Source organism: Coloeus monedula, assembly GCF_965178545.1.
Source record: "Coloeus monedula genome assembly, chromosome: 15".
In the NCBI taxonomy this organism is placed as follows: domain Eukaryota; kingdom Metazoa; phylum Chordata; class Aves; order Passeriformes; family Corvidae; genus Coloeus; species Coloeus monedula.
The window spans coordinates 3,689,674-3,709,212 of NC_138795.1; the positions used below are offsets into that span (position 1 = coordinate 3,689,674).

Consider the following 19,539-nt stretch of genomic DNA (forward strand, 5'->3'; position numbering starts at 1 on the left):
CTCTGCACCCCCTGCCACTCACTCCCCTCCCCAGGGGCTTGGTCCAGCCTCCCTGACCTACTTCAGACCCGCTGAGGACAAGGCTGGATTGTCCAGCTCTGCTCAGGCAGAAAAGGGCTGGGAAGTGGTGGTGGTGGGGCATAGCCAGCCTGTTGGACCCCTGCATCCGTGGCCCTGTTCCCTGGGGAACCCACAGGGCCTGGATACTGGAGAAACTCAGGAGTCTCCCCAGACACTCAGCCTGCTCTGAGGTTCCCATCTCACCCTACACCAGAGAAGGGGCTACAGGGGACAGACTGTGACCACCCCTTAGTGAACCTCTCCAGAGCTGCTCCAGGGTCACCCCAGCTCCTGCAAAGGCTGCTCCAGGGCATCCTCACAGACACCCCACGAGCTGCCTGGGGTTACCCCTGGAGCCCCCCAGGGCTGTCCCAGGATGCCTCCCCCGAGACTCCTGGGGCTGGTGCTGGACACCCTTTTGCAATTGCCCCTGGCTGTCCTGGGGCACTTTCACACCTCCCAGGGCTGTCCCGAGACATCCACAACTTCCTGAAAGGAGGTTATAGCCAGGTGGGAGTCGACCTGTTCTCCCTGGCAACCAGTGAAGGATTAGGTTGGACGTCAGGAAGAATTTCTTCAGGGAAAGGTTTGTCAGGCATTGGAATGGGCTGCCCAGGGACGTGGTGGAATTACACCCTGGAGGTGTTTAAGGAAAGACTGGATGTGGCACTTAGTGCCATGGTCTAGTTGACATGGTGGTGTTGGGTCACAGGTTGGGCTGCATGATCTCAGAGATGTTTTCCAACCTAAATAATTCTGTGATTTCTGTGATCGTCCCCGACTCAGCCCAGGGCGGCGTTCACTGCGCTGCCACTCGGAGCATTACGGCTGAAGAGCACCGCCGTGAGGTTTAGCGGCGCCGCTCTTGGGCTCATTACGGCAGGAGGCGGCGGGCGCGCCCATCGGCGCAGCGCGGGGGGGGGGGGGCAGCGCGGCGCGGCCGGTTCCATCGACGCAGCGGGCGCGGGGGCGCCATGAGGCGGGGCTGAGGCCGGAGCGGGAGCGGCACCGGGACCGGCACCGGCACCGGGACGGACACGGAGCCCGGCGGGCCCGGCCGCCGCGCCATGCGAGCGGGCTGAGCGGCGGGCAGCGCCGGGGCACGGCACCGAGCGCCGGGGGCGCGCCTCCCGAAGGTACGGGGCGCGGCGGCGGCCGCAGGCCCGGGCTGTGCGGGGCAGGGCCGGGGCACCAGGGGGAGGCGGCGGGTAGGGCCCGGGCTGGGGGAAGGTGGAGGGCAGCCCCCGGGCAGCGGGACCGGGAGGGCGGCGGGCAGGGCCCAAAGCGATGGGGCGGATGCAGGGCCGGCGGGGCCCGGTGCGGCGGGCGGAGGAGCGAGCGCGGCCCGGTGCGGCGGGGGCGGCCGGGCCGGGCCCGGTGCGCGGAGGGAGCGGATGGCCGGGGCGGGCGGGGGTGGCGGCTGCCGGGGCATCGGGGCTCGGGGAAACGGCCGTAAAGCGCAGCCAGGCCCGGTGCAGCCGCACGGCGGTGGGAGGAGCCCCCGCTGCTCGGGGAGCCCCGCGGGGACAAGGGGGGCAGCGGGAAGAGAGCCGGAGCCGGAGCGCTGCCGCCCACGGCGGCTGTCCGGGCCTGCCCCGGCCGGAGCCCCTTCTCGGGGGCTCCCGCGACCCCGGCCGGGCGGGAGTCAGGGGCTGCTGCTGAGGCTCGTGCTGTGTCCTCCCGCTTGGCATCTCGCGGTGTCCCGTCCGCCGTTCCCCCGGACCCGGTAAACTGTGCCAGCTCGGGGCAAGCCCCGGCGTGGGACAGGGAGCGGGAGGGGAAGTGGTGAAACTCTTTGCAAAGTTGTCCCTGGGGAGGAGGTAGGAAACAAACGAGCCCGAAGTGACAGGGTGGGGGTAGTGGCACCCGGGGTGGTGGCAGTGGGACAAGCCGTGCCACCGGCCCGGCAGGATCTGGGCTGGCAGCGTGGGCTGCGTGTGGGGCCCGTGGCAGCCCTGTCTTACGGAGGACGTGCGGGACCGCGTTGTGGGCGGCTGGGATGCGCTCCAGGGTTTGCTCTCCCGGGCAGGAGTTGAGCTCTGCGGCCAGTGCGGTGCTGTCCTTCCGTGTGGGGACAGCCCCTCTTCCCAGGAGCGCAGCTCTGTTTTGCGCTGGTACCTTGTCCACCAGCTCTGCACCGGCCCTGTGCTCCAGCACAACTGGCTGGATGTGCCTGCGGCTCCAGAGATCATCCCTGCGCTTGCCTTCTTGCTGTCCTGTGCCAGTGCCTTGCTCCATCTCTTTGTCACCTGCGCCCATGTCGGCTCTGACGCCCCAGGACCTCGAGGCCCCCCTCGAGGTGGGGCCTTGTGCCTCGGGGAGATGCGCAGGGCAGAGCCCGGCGGGGCAGGTGGGTCCCCGGGGCCAGGCAGGAGCCCCGGGAGGAGGAGCAGCTGTCGGAGGGGAGCCGGCTGCGTCTGATGTCACTGCGGTGCATGGTGGGTAATTATGCACGTTGCAATGAAAATAATAAGGCCGGCTCCATAGTGGTGTCTAAAAATACTGCTAATGCGGAGTGCCTGCTGGGCGCCTTTGTTTGTCACCTTTGGGTGTCTGCTCTGGGGCTGGCCAGGTGGTGTCACACCCCTCGAGCAGTAGGTTAGGTTTAGCAGGTGAGCTGTGCCCCCTCTATGCTCCCCCCATATCACGACACGGTGCCAGCAGAGACAGGGCAGGTGTTGGCATGGGAGGTGAGGCAGGAGGCACCTGTGTGTGTTTGGGAGGCTCCAGTGCCACCTCCCTGCACGCAGCCATGTGAGGAGTCTCGGTGGGATGGCAAAGCTTTGTTCCCCCAGCCTTGCTTGGAGCTGGGCACTCTGAGTGGTGGTTGTTTTGTGTCCAAGAAATCTGTCCTGATATCCCCTGGCAAGTACCAGCTGGTTCCAGTACAGATCAGGATTTGGGCCCTGGTGGTGTGGTCTGTCCATCACTGGCATTGTGTGGCCAGGGCAGAGCTCACTGCAGTTGGGGCTGCTGGAACTTTCCCCTGGGGCTGCCACCATGGTGGGTCCTGGCACTGACAGGACTTGGACTGTGGCAACTTGCTGCTTTCTGGCTGAGCAGAGGTGGGAAGGAGGAAGGGATATGCACCTGGAAGAGAGGGAAACGATGTGATAGGTGCTGGGCGGCACCTGGGCGCTGGCCCAGGCCAAGGGCTGCCCAGCACTCTGATGTCCACTCTGTGGGCTCTGCCTGGATGCTCTCAGAGCAGTTCTGGCTGCTGCTGTGGTCCCTGCATCTGCTCCCAGGCTCTGGAAGCTCCTGCTGCAGCAGAGGGAGAGGCTTGCAGGGGTGGCAAGAGCCATCTGGATCCCTGGTGGGCTGGCAGGGGGAAGGTGTTGTGTGGCAGGGCAGCAGCAGAGAGCTGGGAAGAGCAGGAAACACTGAGCCTGTGTGCCTGAGTCTCAGTGACGAGTCTCTTCCGCTTTGTGTGCAGAGAGGTCAAAGAGGTGGTGGCTGCTCTTGGTTCCCAGCTGGTGCTTGTGGTGGGCTCTGCCTCCAGCTGTCAGCTGTGGGAGCTGAGCCTTGTCCCTCTTCACTGTGAGCAAACAGGGAGATGTCACCCTGCTGGCATGCTGGGCTGCTTCGCCTTTAGGGTCGTGGTTGTGTTCTTGGGGGCCCCTTCACTGGAGAGGGAGCATCGCTGCTGCCTCTGCTCTTGCCAGGTGCTAACTCCAACCTCTGAAGCCACGTGTGGCAGTGGTCTTCCCCTGAGCAGTGAAACACCCTGTCCCTACCTGCTGTGCTGTGTGGCTCCCTTTGGTGAGCGAGGAACAAGGAATGGGGAGAGGAGACTTTGCGAATCCCATTGATCCTCACCGTGGAAGCTGCGTGTTTGCGTCTGCCTGCCTGGGACCAGGGCTCTGTGAGGGGAATTGATCAAGCTGTAAAACCCAGAGCCAGCTAATGAAATAGGGACTATAGATTTTTATTTTAAATGGAAGAGAGTTTAGGAGAGATTTAATTATCCTTGGTTTATGGACCTGTTAGAGGAATGAAATAACAGCTGGCAGGTAAGGGCTGGGCTTCAGCTCATAGCACTTTTCTCGCAGATGTCTGCAGAACTGGTCAAGTTCTGCTACCCAGGGTAGAGCAGGGAGTGATAGGAAGTTCCTTGGAGCAGAGTTGGACAGGGTGAAGTCCTGCTTATCCTGCCAGGAGTATGTGTGCTGAAATAGCAGAGGGGCTGGCCCTGGGCAATTGTGGCTGGTGTAAGAACAGCTCTCCTTGTCCCTGGTGCTTGGTGTGGGCCAGTCCTTGTGCTAGTGGACATCAGGGAGTTTGGGAGCCCTGTGCTCACTGGGCTGTCTCCCTCCAGGTGTCATTTTCCCGGGGCTGTGGGCACTGAGCTCTCACTGACGCCCTTGTACCTGCGCAGTGTGTGGAGTTTGTAAAGGAGAGCTGCAGAGCGCTGGGATTTGCTGGGCTCAGCTGTGTGTTGGACACAAGCTGTAACGCTGTCACTACAGCCACTCCTCCTGTGTGCATCCACTCCACCGTCACGTGAGGCCGGCTGCAGGGCACGGCTCGGGAGGTGCTGGCGGCAGGCGGCACAGCGCTGGTTTTTGGCAGAAAAGCCTGGCTTCTGGATGCTTTTGGGGTTTTCACCTCTTTATTGAGGAGCTGGTGCACGGCATTTTCCCACCATCCCTTGGCTCCCTGCTTGGACCAGTCTGGAGAAACATGGTTTGCCACCTGCCGTGTGTGGGTGATTAGTTGGCCAAGGGGTTTGTGTACCCACCAGGCAGGCACAGTCCGTAGGGTGCCAGTCTGATGTGTTCAGAGACTGCTGAAACATCCAAGGAAGCTGCTGGTGCTGGAGAGTCCTCCCAGAGGCCCTCTGACACTGGTGCAGGAACTTGGGAGAGCCAGGCCCTGAGCCCTGCGGTCATGGAGTTGCATGAGGGTGTTGCGTGGCTCCCTGACACAGGTCAGTTCCAGAGGGGAGCATTGTGGATCTGTGCTATCAGCTCACAAGGGTATTGGGAGAACCCAGCCTGCCGACTCTGTGGGCAGCAGAGCTGCACCATGGAGCTTATCCTTTCCTCCATGCTTGCACCTTCAAGTCCTCAGCATTTCAGGGCAGGAGCTGTTTCCTGGAGGGCACAAGCAGCCCATGGGGCCCATGTCCAATGTGGCATGTCTGGGTTTTCTGGAGCGGGGTGGTTTGGGAGGGCTCCACACTTGGCCATGTGCATGGCAGAGGGTGAGGTTGAGCAGTGTCCCCAACAAGCAGCGCTCGTTGCAAGCCTTGGGAATATTATCTTCCAGCTGCAGGCTGGTCCCTGGAGACCTGCCCTCACTGGCTGCAGAGCTGTAGTTCTGGGTCTTCTTTGGCTACCCTGGAAAGCAGGATGAAGGTTTTTAGCTCAACCATGCAGAGCAGAGGACTGGCCTCTAGTGCTCTGTGTTAGGAGCTGCTTCCTCTTGGGTGAGCCTGTGTCATGGTGATCCAGGCCTCCGGCATCTTTGGCTATTGCCCCTGGGAAGGGAGGGTCCACTTTCTGGTCCTTCTTCCCGCAAGCCTGGCAATGCTGAGGCGCGGTCCCCTCCGGCAGATTGTCTTTTCCCTGCTGTGCTGGTGGGGCTCCCTAGCTGCGTTTGCATTTTGAGCCAAGTGTCTTAGTTGGTTTTCTCTCTGTGCCTGTGCTTCGGGAAAGTGGTGAACAATAAAAATCTGCCGGCGAGAGCTGTAGCAGAGGTCAGGCAGCTCCTGTGCCCCAGGCTGCTCTCTTGTCACTGCACAGTCGCGCTTTGTGCACGGGGGCTGTCAGCTTGAAAGTCATGTTTTTGCTCTTAAAACCAACCTCAGGCACTGGTGTGGGGTTCTCTGAGTGATGTATGGGGACATATTGCAGCAAACCTCCTTTGCACTTAGGGTAGTGGTCACTCCCTGTTTTGGTGCATCTTGTAAGCAGCCTCTTGGCAAATTTTAAATTGAGGACAAAGGAGGGTAAATGGTTGCTGAAAATCCTGAGTTTCTCTGAGCTCCTTTCTGAAAATGATCGTTGCAGGTTGTCGGTGTCCCTGCAGGCTTCTTAAAATGCAAAACAAACCACCCAGCCCAACTTCCTGACTGTCACTAGCGCTTTCAAGAGACGCTTCGTTTGCTGAGTGGTAACAAAACTGTTCTTCGCCATCCACCAGCTCCTCGGTCTGCCTGTATCCCTTTGCAGGAACTGCTCTGCCTGAGCACAGTGGAGAGCAGTGGGGAAGGTGTTTGGAGCCTGGCCGCTCCTGCCCTTGGCCGCTCACTTGACAGATGCCATTAACACTGTCCACAGCATGTAGAGAGAGGGCTGGACTCAGAGAGATGCTTGTGGAGAGGTGGCAGATGAGGTGGGGACTCCAGGGATGCTGTGTGGGGAAGAGAAAGTGGGGTGATCCCTCCTTCCTGGGCTGGCTCTGTCCAGAGAGATTGGGTCTGTTTTAGGAAAGGGCTGTCTGAAATGAGAAATAAAAGTGAAGGGCAGAGGAGTACGGAGATGTGAATTGCAGTGTCTCATAGTAGCAAGGAAAGGAAGGACTGGGGAGGCTACCCAGGCAGCAGGTTTGGCATGGACATGGTGGCATTTGCTCTTTTTCTCCCACCCATGTGCAACTGAGCTGTGGAACTGGCTGCTGCAAAATGCCTGGGCAGACAGAGGTGTGTGTAGTTCAGTGTGCTTCTGTTCAGGGGAGAAGAGGCCACCCAGGCGAGAGGAGGACACAACCCATTCCTTGATGCTGCTGAGCTACAGAGGTGGCCAAGCTGGACCCAGCTGCTGCACCTGCAGCCTTCTGGTCATGCTATTCAGGTCGTGCTGGTGTTTCTAGGGCAAGTGGAGATCTCTTCTAGGGAAGGTGGAGATCTCTGCAGATTATTTACCCTTTCCTAAGGAAATGAAGGCTTGTTGCAAGCTTACTGTTTATTTGTGAGTGTTCACTCTGCTTTGAACTTGCTGGATGGTGTCAGTTGGGGTAGGTGTCAGGTGTGGATGCTGCCTCCGAGGTCTTGGCTTGCTACAGACTCCGGCTCTCAGGGAGGAAGGTGCTGCTAGTTCTCCCTCTGCAGTGCAGCTCATCCATGCTATTAGACATCAGAGAATCCACGTGGGAGAGATCGACAGGAAACTGGGCGTTATCAGTTCCGCTGCCTGTGCAGCTACTCGCTCCTCATGTCAGCATCCTCCACGTGTGTGTGGCTGGAGGCGTTTGATGGGAGTGCTGTCAGCCCGGGGGTGGGAGTGGGTGGCGTGTGATCACGGCGGAGGCGTCCTGCCTCCACTGCCAGTGAACTCGGCTCCACCGGGTGTGCGGAGCAGGGAGGGAGCTCCTTGCTCCCCCATCTCCACGGTGGAGAAGCACTTCACCCTGCTGATGTTGGAGTGTCCCATGTCCTCTGGTGCTTGTGTTGGGCCTTGGATAGGGTAGGGACACTTATGCTGCTCCCCCCTCCTTGCAGTCTGAGAGCTTCTGTGTGCTAGATGCTGGTATGCTGGTTTCTTCATGCTTTTTTTCTAGGGCCTGGGGAGAAAAGAGAAGGATCTGGGGCCTCTTTCTCTCTCTGGACTCGTGTGAGAGGCCCAGGAGAATGTGGAGGTGAAGCATTGGCACGCTTAGTGTCGGGGAGAACACAGGGCAGACCAAGCCTCCAGTGGGAGATGTGCTCTCACCACTGGATCACCCTGGCTAATCCTGTGTCAGACCTGACCTATATATGGGGCAAGGGAGGTGGCATGTCTGTGGCAGCAGATGGTCTCTTAAAGAGCCTGGGCTTGGGGAGACTTCATCCTGCTGGCCCCTGGCTATCCTGAAGGAAAGGATGGGCCACCTGTCGGCTGTGGAGCAGCCAGGTTCAGCCTGAGCAGCCCCTTGCAGGTAGAGAGCTTTCTAAGGCTGTCCACTCACTATGGGTGTCACAGGTCTCCGTGGCTGGACTGGGACCCCTTGTCCTGGCTAGGAGCAGTGACCAGTCTTGCCATAGCATCGTTTGGGCCCCTCACATGGTTTTTCAGGCAGAGCCCTGTACTTGGGGCATTGTGATGCTGGTGTCTGTGTGCATGGCTGTGTCCCTGAGACAGTGTGGGTTGAGCTGCTTCCACATGCTCTGGTCCTGTGGCCGGATGTGTGGTGCCCCATCCTCACTGGGCGTAGCTGTGTGCAGTGTGGCTGTGCCATGGGAACAATCCAGCCTGGCTGGGCAGGGAGCATGTGCAGCGTGTGAGCTGTGTTCCATCGATGGCTTCTCCTGATGCTGTCCTGAGGACATCGATAGCTTCTGCCCGTGGGGGAGCTGGTGATGCTGGAGTGGGTCTGGAGGGAGTGTCTGCACAGATACCCACCATCTGTGGCCCCTGCCTGCTGCCGGTGCTCTGCCTGTGTCCTGGCAGCCTTGTGAAGGTGCAGTGCTGCCTCTGCCCACAAACAATGGCAAGGTCAAAGGACAGAGTGCTGTTTTCCTTCTCTTCCCTGTAGTCCCCAGCTCCTGAAGCAAAGAGGCTGTAGTGGAACAGACCTGGAGGGTGGTTGTTCAGGTTTGGGCTGATTCAGTCCTTTGGCTCTTCCTGCTGGAGTTCTTGCCTGAGTGCGTGGCTCTGACACCATCACAGGTCTGCCCTGCTGTGCTGCCTTCCTGTCCTGTGTGTCTCCTACCATGGGGACAGAAGCAGTTGGCCGTGGTGCTACTGACAGTCATGGTAGAGGGATCTCGCCCCAGAATGCTCTATGTCCTGGAGGATCCTTGAGCATGGTGTAGTTCCTCCTGCACGCCTGGATTTGGGGTGAAGAGGTGAGAGCCTTGAGAGGGGCCTGAAGGGACCTGGGCACAGGGCTGGAATTGGGCAAAGCTGAATCTGACTGCTCATTGCAACAATGAGCTACTGAATTGTTAAATCGTCGATCTGAGGTTTTCTTTGAAAGGGGTGATGCTACAAATTAATTAGCTCCCTTTTGGTTGTTAGCACTTTAAAGCCCAGCTGTCAGGGGAGGGCTGGTTTATAGGCATTACATCAGGGCTGCCGGCTGGCTCGCTCGCCTACCTGGGAATTTCTAAGTGTGCGTTGTAACCGGGGGAAATTTGGCTCGGATGCAGCATCTGGCGCTCAGTGGAGCTGCTGCGATGCACCGTCCTGAGTACGGGGATTTGACTGGTGCCTGAGCGGTGCTGCTGAAGCACACGGGGAGCCAGTGGCACAGCCTCTTGAGCTCCTGGGGAGCCGGTGGCTCGGCCTCTTGCTGTACAGCTCCCGGGGAGCCGGTGGCACAGCCTCCCAGTGTGTGGTTCCCTGGGAGCTGGTGACTTGGCCTCTTGGTGTGCAGTTCCCAGGGAGCCGGTGGCTCTGCCTTTCGGTGTCCAGCTCTCAGCACTAGCCACCAGCCCTCAGGTGAGCTGCAGGTGTGCAGGAGATGGTCCGAGTAGTTCTTGCTTCTTGCTTAAATGTGAGAGAGTAGGAGGCATTTCTGGTGCGTGAAAGTTTGAACTGGCTAGAGATGCCCTGGGAGAGCTGTTGGTGCGGGCGAGGGCTCGATGTGCTGAGCGGGAGTGGAGCAGCTCCTCCATGCTCCCGTCCCAGCGCGGGAGGTGGCGGGGAGCCGAGTCCCTGCTTGCCCACCCCCGGGTTTTTCTGCCCACCAGCACAGAAACACGGGCGACTCCCGGGCACACGGGGCTGCCGTCCCCGCGGCCCACCAGGCTCACGGAGCTGCCAGCCCGGTGACCAGGGGCCCGGGAGCGATGCGGGGGGCGCAGGTACGTTGCCACCAGCCTTAAGGCCTGTCGCAGCGGGGCGACGTGGCCGGTAGCGGCACCAAGCCCCTTGAGAAGGACGGGGGCTGCCCGGTTTCCCTCGTTCTGGGCCCCTCTCGGTGGTCCCGGGCGGGGGTCGCTGCCCCGCGTGGCGGCCCCGCGCTCCAAGATGGCTGCGGACCGTGACACGCCTGGTCACGTGGGACGCGCGCACACCGCGCCGCCCCCCCCCCCCCCCCGGTGCCCCCGGGCGCCCCCCCTTCCCCCCCCGCGCCAGGCGCGCGCGCCCCCGGTGCCCCCGAGCGCTGTGACTCGGTGCGGTGCGTCCCGCTGGTTCTTAAAGGGACAGGCACCTCCCGCACACCCCGGCCCGCCGCGGCCGCCCCGCGCCGCGGAAAACAAAGAGGCACCGGAAACAGCGGCGGCGGAGAGGGGGGCCGGCCCGGCGGGAGGCGGGCGGGAGGGAGGGAGGGGAGGGCCGGCGGCGGGCCGGCGGGGGGGGGCAGGCCCGGGCCCGGCGTCGGCGAACAAAGAGCGGCGGGAGGGAGGGGGCGGGGGCGCCGCAGCGGCACCGGAGCGGCGGGCCCAGGCCATCGGTGCAGGTACGTGCGGGCCGGGGGGGGCGGGAGCGGGGCGGGGGCGGGGGCCGGCCCCCGGACCCCCGGCGGCACCTGCCCCGGGCGGCGGCGGCGGAGCCCGGCGGCCGCCTTTGTTATTGCTTTTGTTTGGCGCCGAGCACATGGCCCCGGAGCGGCCGCTCTTAAAGCCACAGCTCCGCACCGGCACCGGCAGGGCTCCGCGGCGGGGGGCGCGGGCTGGGGTGCGCTCCCGGGTGCCGGTGGCTGCGGTGCCTCCCCGGGGTGCTGCACGGTGGGTGCTTCGTCGGTGCGCTCCGGGATGTGCTGTTCGCCCCGCCGTGCGCCGCCGTCCCGGACACCCGTGATCGGGTCCGGGGGGTCGGGTTGGGGGTCGGGGTCGGCCTTTCGAAGGGGCTGCCGGTGCGGCGGGGCCAGCGGTGACCCCGCTCCCGGGGGGAGCTGGCGGCGCTCGCGTGGGAACGGCGGGGAAGGGGCTACGGGAGAGCTCGGGGTGCCGGGACGGAGCCGGTGGCGGGTGGCAGCGGGGTGGCAGGACCCCCGGGGCGGGCGGCAGCCCCGGAGCCCGGCTCTGCCCGAGCAGATGGCACCGGGCGTGAGCGCTGGCGCGCTGCTAACTTTGTTCTCGGCGGGGCCCGGGAGCCGCCTCCCTCCGCCCTTCCGAGGGGCTGCGGGACCGCGATCCTCTTCGCTTCGGAGCTGCGGTGGCCTCCGCGGGGTCGCGGTCACCCTGCTCGGCGTGAGCGCGGAGGGAGCCGGGTGTGCCCGCTCAGGACAGGAGGGTGGGCACCTTATGGGTGCTGGTTGTGGCAGGACGGGGGCCGGGCCAAAACTGTCCCGCAAGTCGGGGGTGCCGTCCTGCCTCGGGATGCTGTCCTGGGGTTCCGAGAGCGCAGGCAGCCCCCCGCTCTGGTGGTCCCAGGAACAGGCGAGCCCCTGTATGGCTTCAGTGTTCCTCTGCGGACGTGCTGCCCATCCCCAAGCCTATCGCTGGTGGTGCCTGGTCTGGAAGGTCCCGCTGGATCACACAGGACCTTGATACCACGTGTGCTCCAAGAGTGAGGATGTGGAACTGGAAGCAGTAACACCTCAGAGAAGGTTCTTCAGAGTGGGGTTAAACCTGGGCTGTTGCTGCATTTTGGCCCCCAGCCCACTCAGGGTCACATTGCAGCTGGGCAGAGCTTTGAGGTGGGCAGAATGAACTCCGTGTGGAAGGAACCTCCTGTTCCAGGAACCACCCTTTCCTGGTGACAGTCACAGACAGGTTCCTGGGGGGCTCAGGCTGTGGCTTTTCCCTTTTTTTTTTTTTTTTTCTTTTTCCTGCCAAAACAAAGAGAGAAATTTGCTTTCAGCTTCCACAGTAGTGTGGAGATGAGGGTGAGGATAAGAAGAGACCTGTGTGTGGCACGGGACTTGCCCCGGTGGTTGTTGATATGTTGTCACCCAAAAGTGACACTGCAGCTTCTCCCTGCTGGGCTGACATCCCCCCTCTGAGCAGCATTCCCCAGGCTCCAGGTCCCTGAATTGTCTTTCCTGTCCCCAGTGTGTCTTTGCCATGGGCACTGAGGAGGAGGTGGGGCTGAAGAAGCTGCTCTCAGAGGGACCTCACCAGCCTGCAGTGAGCTGGATTTAGGGGCAGGTGGGCTGCAGTGCCAAGGCTGTGGCTGCTGCTGTGTGCTGGCCTGGGCCTGTGGAGGCTGAAGGAAGCTGGGCAGTGGGAGGGTGCCCAGGGAGGATGTTGGACATACACAGAGCCAAGGGAGGCCCTTTTGGGACCTGGGAAAGCAGAGCCTGGGGAAGCCCAGCCCCAAATGCAGATGTCTCCTCTGTGCAGTGCCCGGCTTCACTGGGGCTGAGGGTTCGAGCTGAGTCCTGGAAGGGGGCTCTGGTACAGGAGCACCAGTCAGGCTGGGTACAGGAGGGGAGATGGGGCAGGGCCAGGGCACTGTTCCCCCTGTCCCATTGCCTTGGGGAGCAGCTGGGGGAGCAGAGCTGCCTGCTTGGCTTCAGCAGAGCCCGTGCTTGTCGCCTGCTCCATGGGGATGTGTGGCTGCACCCTGTTTGCAGCAGGGAGTTGAAGTGCACAGCCCTGACAGAGAAGGGCCATGTGCCTCGCTGCCACCACCAGCCCCCGCGCCTGTCACTGGGGCAGCAGTGTCACTCCAGAGTAGGATGTGCAAGAGATCATCAACAAAGAGCACCCCCCAGAGCACAGAGCAGCATCAAGGACCTGCTGGGAACTCCCCATGCCACTGCTCAGGCTCCCTGTTGGCCAGTGAGCAGGCTGGGATGCTGCCTCAGCCACAGGGCTCTTCATCACTTTCTTTCCTCTGTGCCAAAAATAAGTGCTTCTCTCTCTCTCTGTGTCTGTATCGTGCATGGGGGGGGGTGACTCTGGCCATGAAGGGGAGGGACAGTAACAAGGGGGTTGGGGACAGGCTCTTCCTAGCCCCTCTCAGTGCCATATCCAGCCCCAGGAGATGGGGTGGGTGCAGCTCTAGGTGGAGGAGCAGCAAGAGCTCCAGCTGTCGGCATCACCATCCTTGTGGGGATGGAGCAGCAGACTGAGCTGTGGGGGGACAGTGCCGTGACCTGCTGTCCCTCTTGCAGAATTCAAGGTGCTGGTATCTTGCCCTGCCTGCAGCCTGAGGTCCCGTGTGCCCATCCATCTCCCAACGTCACCAATGCGACCATGGGAACTGGCAGTGAATAGGCGGCCGCCCTCTGCCCCTTTTGCCCAGCGCCGTTTCTCGGGGGGACCTTGCAGCAGCCCCGACCACCTCCGGCGAAGGTACGGGGTGCAGGGTGGTGCGGAGCCCTGGCCCTTGTGACACGTGGGGACGTGGGGCCGGTTCCCCGGTCCTGCTGGGGCAAGGCACTGGCTCCCAGTGGGGCTTGGGGGAGCATTGACAGGGAAGCACATCCACCTGGCCCAGGTGAGGGGTCCCTGGGGAGCAGGGGTCTTTTTTATGCTGCAGACACGGAGAGGGCACTTGCAGGGTGAGCAGAGAAGCTGGTTCTGGAGCTGCCCAGCCTGATGTGGCCTGGCACAATGCCCTGAGCATCTCACCCTGGGCATTGGGCTGGCACTGATCCTCCTGTGTCCATCCTGCCTGGGGCTGTGGTGCCCCCCTGGCCTGGGGGGTCACTCCTGCTCTGTTTCTCTCCTGCGGTGGCCCCGCAGCCCCTCTGCCAGGCGTCAGTGGGGACGACGCGACCGACCTCTGGCAACCCTGCTGGGCCAGGATGAGCCCCAGGTGCACCCTGCCTTCCCCCAGCAGCCGCACATCCCTGTAGATGAGCCCCGCGCCTACGCTCTTCCCAGCACGCCGCCACGAATGCTTCACCCAGCCGCTCACCCGCCCCACCAGAACCCATTCATGGTGGATCTGCATGACCAGGTAGGTGCTGCAGCCCCCAGCCTCACTCCTAAGTATGATCCTATGATGGCATTGGGCTGGTGTCTGGAGTGGTGACTTGTCCCTGGGTCCCCTCTAGGCACTTGCTGCTGGGATCGCCCAGCCCTGAGCCTGCTGGTGCTCTTGTTCTCTTAGCATTTAAATCTTGGGGTCCCTCTGCCAGGGTGGTCCCTCTTCCCAGGGGCTGGGGACAGTCCCCTCGTAGGGTTGTTCATGTGACAACTGTCATCATCATCCATGGTAATGGTGATGTGTTGGAGGCCGTGTCTGAGAGGAGGAAAGAGGGGTCCAGAACTCCCTCAAGCTGAGCCCTCGCTCAGCCTGTTCCTCTGGCCACACCAGCAGGATGGGCATGCCAGGTGTTTTGTCCCAGTGCTGAGTGCCCAGCGTCCTGCTATGACCCTGTCAGGACAGGGACAGCTCAGCCAGGGCTGTACCCTGACCGTGCCCTCGGCACCTTGTCCTCAGGTGCACCAGGGACCTGTCCCTCTCTCCTACACGGTTACCACCGTAACGACGCAAGGCTTCCCCATCCACGCTGGCCAGCACATCCCTGGGTGCAGCACCCAGCAGCTCCCAGCATGCTCAGTGATGTTCAGTGGACAGCACTACCCGCTCTGCTGCCTCCCACCCCCGGTGAGTCACAGCGGGGGACGCCTGGGGACAGCCTGGGCTGTGAATGCCCAGAAGTCGTGTGGGTACCTAAGCCCACTGTAGTGCAAGTTTCTGGGAACACAGGGTCCTTCGGAGGCCCTGGGGTGGGGGGCAGGGGTGTCTGACCCTTGTTTTTCTCTCTGTCTCTCCTCACAGCTGATTCAGGCATGTGCCATGCAACAACTTCCCGTCTCCTACCAGACATTCCCCCCCATCATCTCCAGCGACCATTACATCCTGCACCCACCCCCGCCACCAGTGCCCCCCCACCAGCCGCCCCACATGGCCCCCCTGGGGCAGTTCGTACCTCTCCAAGCCCAGCATCCACGCATGGTGAGTTGGGGTGGAGGGACGGGCTGGGGACGTGCTGCGCCCACCGCTTTGGGGTCTTGTCCTTCTGCAACCCCTGTGGGTCTAAGCTGGGGGTGGCACGCAGGGTGCCCAGGGTGCCTCTGTCTTCATTGCGTCAGGGAGGTGTAATTTGGGATGCTCCTCCCAGCCTAACTGTTTCCCCCACAGCCTCTGCAGAGGATAGACAATGACGTGGACCTGCGAGGGGAGCAGCACCCCATCGCAGGCTTCACGTACCCTCCGTCTCACCACGCTCCCACACTGTCGCCCTCCATGCCGCTGCATTACCTCCCCCACGACCCGCTGCACCAAGAACTGCCATTTGGCGTGGTGAGTCCCTGTCCTGTGGAGGGGTTGGGGACACTGTAGGGCTGGCATGACTCTGAGTGCCCCCTCTCTCCCTGCAGCCATACCCCCATATGATGCCCCGGCGGCTGAACACCCAGCGGTACCGGCTGCAACAGGCGCTGCCCCCACCGCCACCCCCTCCGCCGCCTCCTCCGTACTATCCGAGCTTCCTGCCCTATTTCCTGTGAGTACTGGTGGGGATATTGTAGGATGCGTAGGACAGGGGTCGCACTGTGGATGGGGGCCACAGTGGCACTGTGTTGGCACAGAGGGAGGGCTCTGCCCCCTGGGGATGCTAGGGTGGGGATTGTGGCCCCATGCTGACTGCCCTGTCCTTTCCCCCCCAGTTCTATGCTTCCTGTGTCGCCAACGGCTGTGGGGCCCACGATCAGCTTAGACCTGGACGTGGATGATGTAGAGATGGAGAATTATGAGGTGCGTCGGCTTGGCTTCCCCACAGTGATGGGATGGGAGAGCTGGGGGGGTTTGCTGATTGCTCTTCTGGGAGGAGAGAGCCTTGGAGGGGTGCTGTGCCAGAACATGAGACGAGCTGAGCTGGTTTCTGCATCTCCCTGCAGGCACTGCTGAACTTGGCCGAGCGGCTGGGGGAGGCCAAGCCACGGGGACTCACCAAAGCAGACATCGAGCACCTCCCATCCTACCGCTTCAACCCTGAGAGCCACCAGTCTGAGCAGACCCTGTGAGTGAGCCACCCGTCTGAGCAGACCCTGTGAGGGGTGGGGGGCTGTGACCGGCAGTGGGGCCCTACTGACGGCTGCTTCCCCCAGGTGCGTCGTGTGCTTCAGCGACTTCGAGGCCCGGCAGCTTCTCCGCGTCCTGCCCTGCAACCACGAGTTCCACGCCAAGTGTGTCGACAAATGGTTAAAGGTACTGCCTGTGCCCGCTGTGGGAAGCGGGGTGACTCCCTAGGGTGCCGTGGGGGTGGGGTGCTGCCTTTTGGGTGGCCTCAGTTCCCTCCCTGTGTGCACTGGGAGCTGGGGCCAAGCACTGTGCAAGGCTGGGTAAGCCACTCCTGGGATGTGGTTCCAGCCTTGCCAGTGGTGCATGGTGGGTCCAGTGGGTGCCATGTGGTGCTGCTCACTTGCCTCTGTCTCTGGTTGTCCGCAGGCGAACCGCACGTGCCCGATCTGCCGGGCGGACGCGTCGGAGGTGCAGCGGGAGGCGGACTGAGGCTGACAGGCGCTGTGCCGCACAATTCGCTAGAGGACGAGGACGCCGGGCCGGGGCGGGGGCCGCTGCCCGCTGCTAGGGCTTGACCCTGCGCTTACCCCCCCTCCCCAAAGCCTCTCCTCGGATGTGGTGAGCATTGAGCAGTCCGGGCTCCCGGCCAGCCCTCCTCCTCCCCGCCAGGGCACGGACTCGGCCGGACGCCTGCCCGCTGCGCTCCCAGGGCCCCGAATCGTGTTGTGCTGGAGGCGGGAGGTGCGTGGCCGTGCCCTCTGTGCTCCAAAGACGCTGTTGTTGCTCCATCACTTTCCAGGTCTTTGTACTTTGCTAGGGAATTAGTGGTTTTTCCCTTTGTCACTATTTTTTTTACGATATTTTTTTTTTCCTTGTTTCATTTTTATTTCTGTCAAGTTTTTGGTTCCTTGGCCGTTTGCCCCAGGGGCGTGCAGGCGGCTCCTCCCCTCGGCGTTGCTCTCGGAGGACGCGGGGAGGAGAGAGGAGGGAGCGCTGCGGGTTTGATGCCGGCGGCACTGCGAGCCGGAGCGCCGGGCCGGCCCCGGGGAGAGCCGGAGGAGGTGGCTGGCGGAGTGCGGCCGAGGTGGGACACCAGCAACCCCGTGGCGTGGCTGGGGCAGAAAGGCAGGAACACAGGAATGCCTCTGTCCCCGCTCCCGCACGCAGCCCGGCACGGCCCCTCTCCTGCCTCTGCTGCCCTGGGGAGCTCCCAGAGGGCTATGGCTGCTTGGGGTCTTTTGCCAGTGGGAGGATGGTGCTGGCACAGCCCTGGCCCTTCTCCCTGTTCATTCCCCTGTGCCCGGCCGGTGCAGCTCCCGGGGCCAGGCCATGTGGCATCCTGCAAGGCAGCCAGGCTTGAGGAGGGGACACCAACCTCGTCCCTGGGGCCGTGGGCGTGTGGTGTCCCCGGTGTGCTGCCCAGCCCCCGGCTCCTGCTCGTTTCTCTGTCCCGACGACGTAAATCAAGGTAGCCCCGTGCCCCGTCCTGCTGGCTGGACGGGCGCGGTGTCCCCGGCCGGTGGGCAGCAAGGGGCTGGGCTGTGGCCCCCGGAGCCGGGGGGGGGTTTATTCATAACCTCGTGGAGTATTTTCAGTGCTACCCAGGCCTTGGCCCGGCTGGTGCGGGGGAAGCTGTGAGCGGCCCCCCTGCCGCCGTATCCCCTCTGCCCATGCAGGGGGCCGGGGGAGAAGCCGCCACGCCGCTGCCCGGCTCCATCAATCCCGCGTGGCCGTTGTTTTGCATGATTAATTAGCGAGGAGGGTGACGGGAGGCGGTGGCAGGGGCGGTGGTGAGAGCACTGCCCTCCCCTCGTGGCGCGTCGCTGACGCCTGGGAGCCTCCGAGCGGACGCCAGCCCTATGTAAATGTTCACAAATATGCATGCATGTCTGACCAGCTTGGAACGTGGTCTTGGCTACGTCTAGCCGGCTGTGGGGTGAGGGGGGTGGGGAGAGGGGTTTTTGTGCTCAGCTGATACTGCCATGCACTGTACTGCACATGTCCGCAACGCCACAGCAGGACCGTGAGACTTTCAGGGCCGTCCCCGCGGGGTCCGTGCCCGCGGCGGCGGCGTGTGCAAGGGACCGGGGTGGGAGGGGGCGGCTCCCCGCGGGGCGGGGGGCAGGCACGGGGCTGGCCCCCGGCGGTGGCTCGGCCGGGTGCGAGGTGAGGGGCCGCGCCCGGAACGTGGGTGGGCACGACGGCGCTCCCCACGCCGAGGGCCGGAGGGCAGTGCCAGCCACCGGTCGGCCGGCCCCGGTCGCTGCCCGGTCGGGCGCGGAGGGCGGCGAGCAGCGGCGGGCTACGGGCCGGCTCCCCCTCGCCGCCCTTTCCCACCTCTCCGGCGGCCGCCCTCCATGCGGAGCGTCGAGGCCGAGGGCCCCGCCGTGGCACGGGCGCCGGCACCGCTGGGCTCGGTGCCCCTTGGGCAGGACCCCGGCCCCCTCCCCGTCCCTCACTCAGTGACAGATAACCAAAGGAGTCCCCGGCTTCGTGCCCCCGGAGACGCCCCCCTCCTCCCCTTCCGCCCTCGCGGTGCCCAGGGAGCCAGGAAAGCCTTACGGTCCTTTGACGGCGACTCGAAAGCTCACAGCTCGTGTGCTGCAGAATTTATTCCAATGAGCAGCTAAAAGTATCATTTAAAAAAAAATAACAAAAAGAAAAAACGACAAAAAAAAATACTAAAAAACAATTATTTAGGGTGTTTGTGATTGCTGACTGCGCTGTAGATACCACTGTTTACCAATGAATTCCTGTGGTGGGATAGTGGACTGTTTACTGTTCTATTATACCAGTCCCCGGGCCCTCCGGTGGGACCCCCGCGTTCCCCGCGGCTCCCCGGAAGGTGCTAGGACGTGTGTTCTGTGTTAGAAAGTTTTTATATATATATATATATATATAAATATATATATATAATTTTTTTTGCTCTGTTACTTGCACATTTTACAGTTACCTCATTTTTCCCATGTATGTATTTGAAAAAAGGCTAATATATAGAAAAAAAGGTTCTTAAAGCTCTAAAAGTGTTTGTTTTTTTCCATTCCATTGGAATCATATTGGTTTTGTAGCATTTAACATAACTAGTATGTTGTATTATATATATGTGTATTATACTGATTGAAATTTTTAACAGATTTGTACTTTTTTTAAAATGAAAGTTGCTAGTTCTGCTTGACCAAGTAGTGCAATCATTATTTTTTTTAATGTTGTGGCTGATTTTGAGAGGGATATTCACTAATAAATGTATGATGTATACCAACACGCTGGGTCCAGCTCTTGTCTCCATGGGGTCTTGAGGGGAACTGTGGGGGCCAGGGATGGGAGGGAGCTGCAGCAGCTGGAAGGGCCCTGGAGAGAGGCTTGGAGGAGAGCCCAGGAGAGCCCAAGGGTGGGAGCAGGGCCTGGTTGGATGCTCTGCCCCAATGGGATCTGGTTTTGAGCAGCACCACACGCCCCCTCCTTCCCACCTCGAGACCCCTCACAGCATGCACAGAGATGGAAAGTCCTCCTGGCTGCTATCCTGGGACAGCAGAGCTCCCTGGGTGGCTCCAGCTACAGCAGTGGGACACCTTCGACCTCTCCTCCATCCCAACCCTCCAGCAGACCCACACTGGGCCAGGGAAGAGCTATCCCTGTGCTCCTGTGTCCCTGCCCACGGCAGCTGTACTTTGAGATTCCTTCT

The 19,539-nt window shown here is 62.0% G+C and overlaps 1 protein-coding gene across 2 annotated transcripts; it reads left to right on the top strand.

Moving 5' to 3' along the window:
* Window positions 1-1,031: 1,031 nt before the first annotated feature.
* On the top strand, window positions 1,032-17,780 carry RNF44 (ring finger protein 44). 2 transcript variants are annotated; one of them, XM_082291736.1, is made up of 11 exons: window positions 1,032-1,196; window positions 12,994-13,174; window positions 13,568-13,784; window positions 14,271-14,438; window positions 14,613-14,789; window positions 14,976-15,137; window positions 15,215-15,339; window positions 15,503-15,590; window positions 15,734-15,855; window positions 15,944-16,043; window positions 16,284-17,780. In XM_082291736.1, the coding sequence occupies exons 2-11, from the start codon at window positions 13,068-13,070 to the stop codon at window positions 16,344-16,346; spliced, it is 1,329 nt and encodes a 442-aa protein (XP_082147862.1). In that variant the 5' UTR covers window positions 1,032-1,196; window positions 12,994-13,067; the 3' UTR covers window positions 16,347-17,780. The 2 variants fall into 2 exon arrangements, with proteins under 2 accessions (XP_082147862.1, XP_082147861.1); XM_082291735.1 differs by lacking the exon at window positions 1,032-1,196 and adding an exon at window positions 1,771-1,786.
* Window positions 17,781-19,539: the final 1,759 nt, after the last annotated feature.

Coding starts and splice junctions, on each gene's coding strand:
- RNF44 (XM_082291736.1), top strand. CDS start 13,068: ATGCGACCATGGGAACTGGCAGTGAATAGGCGGCCGCCCTCTGCCCCT. Junction 14,439..14,612: donor TCTGCTGCCTCCCACCCCCG/GTGAGTCACAGC, acceptor CTCTCCTCACAG/CTGATTCAGGCATGTGCCAT. Junction 15,856..15,943: donor CACCAGTCTGAGCAGACCCT/GTGAGTGAGCCA, acceptor TGCTTCCCCCAG/GTGCGTCGTGTGCTTCAGCG.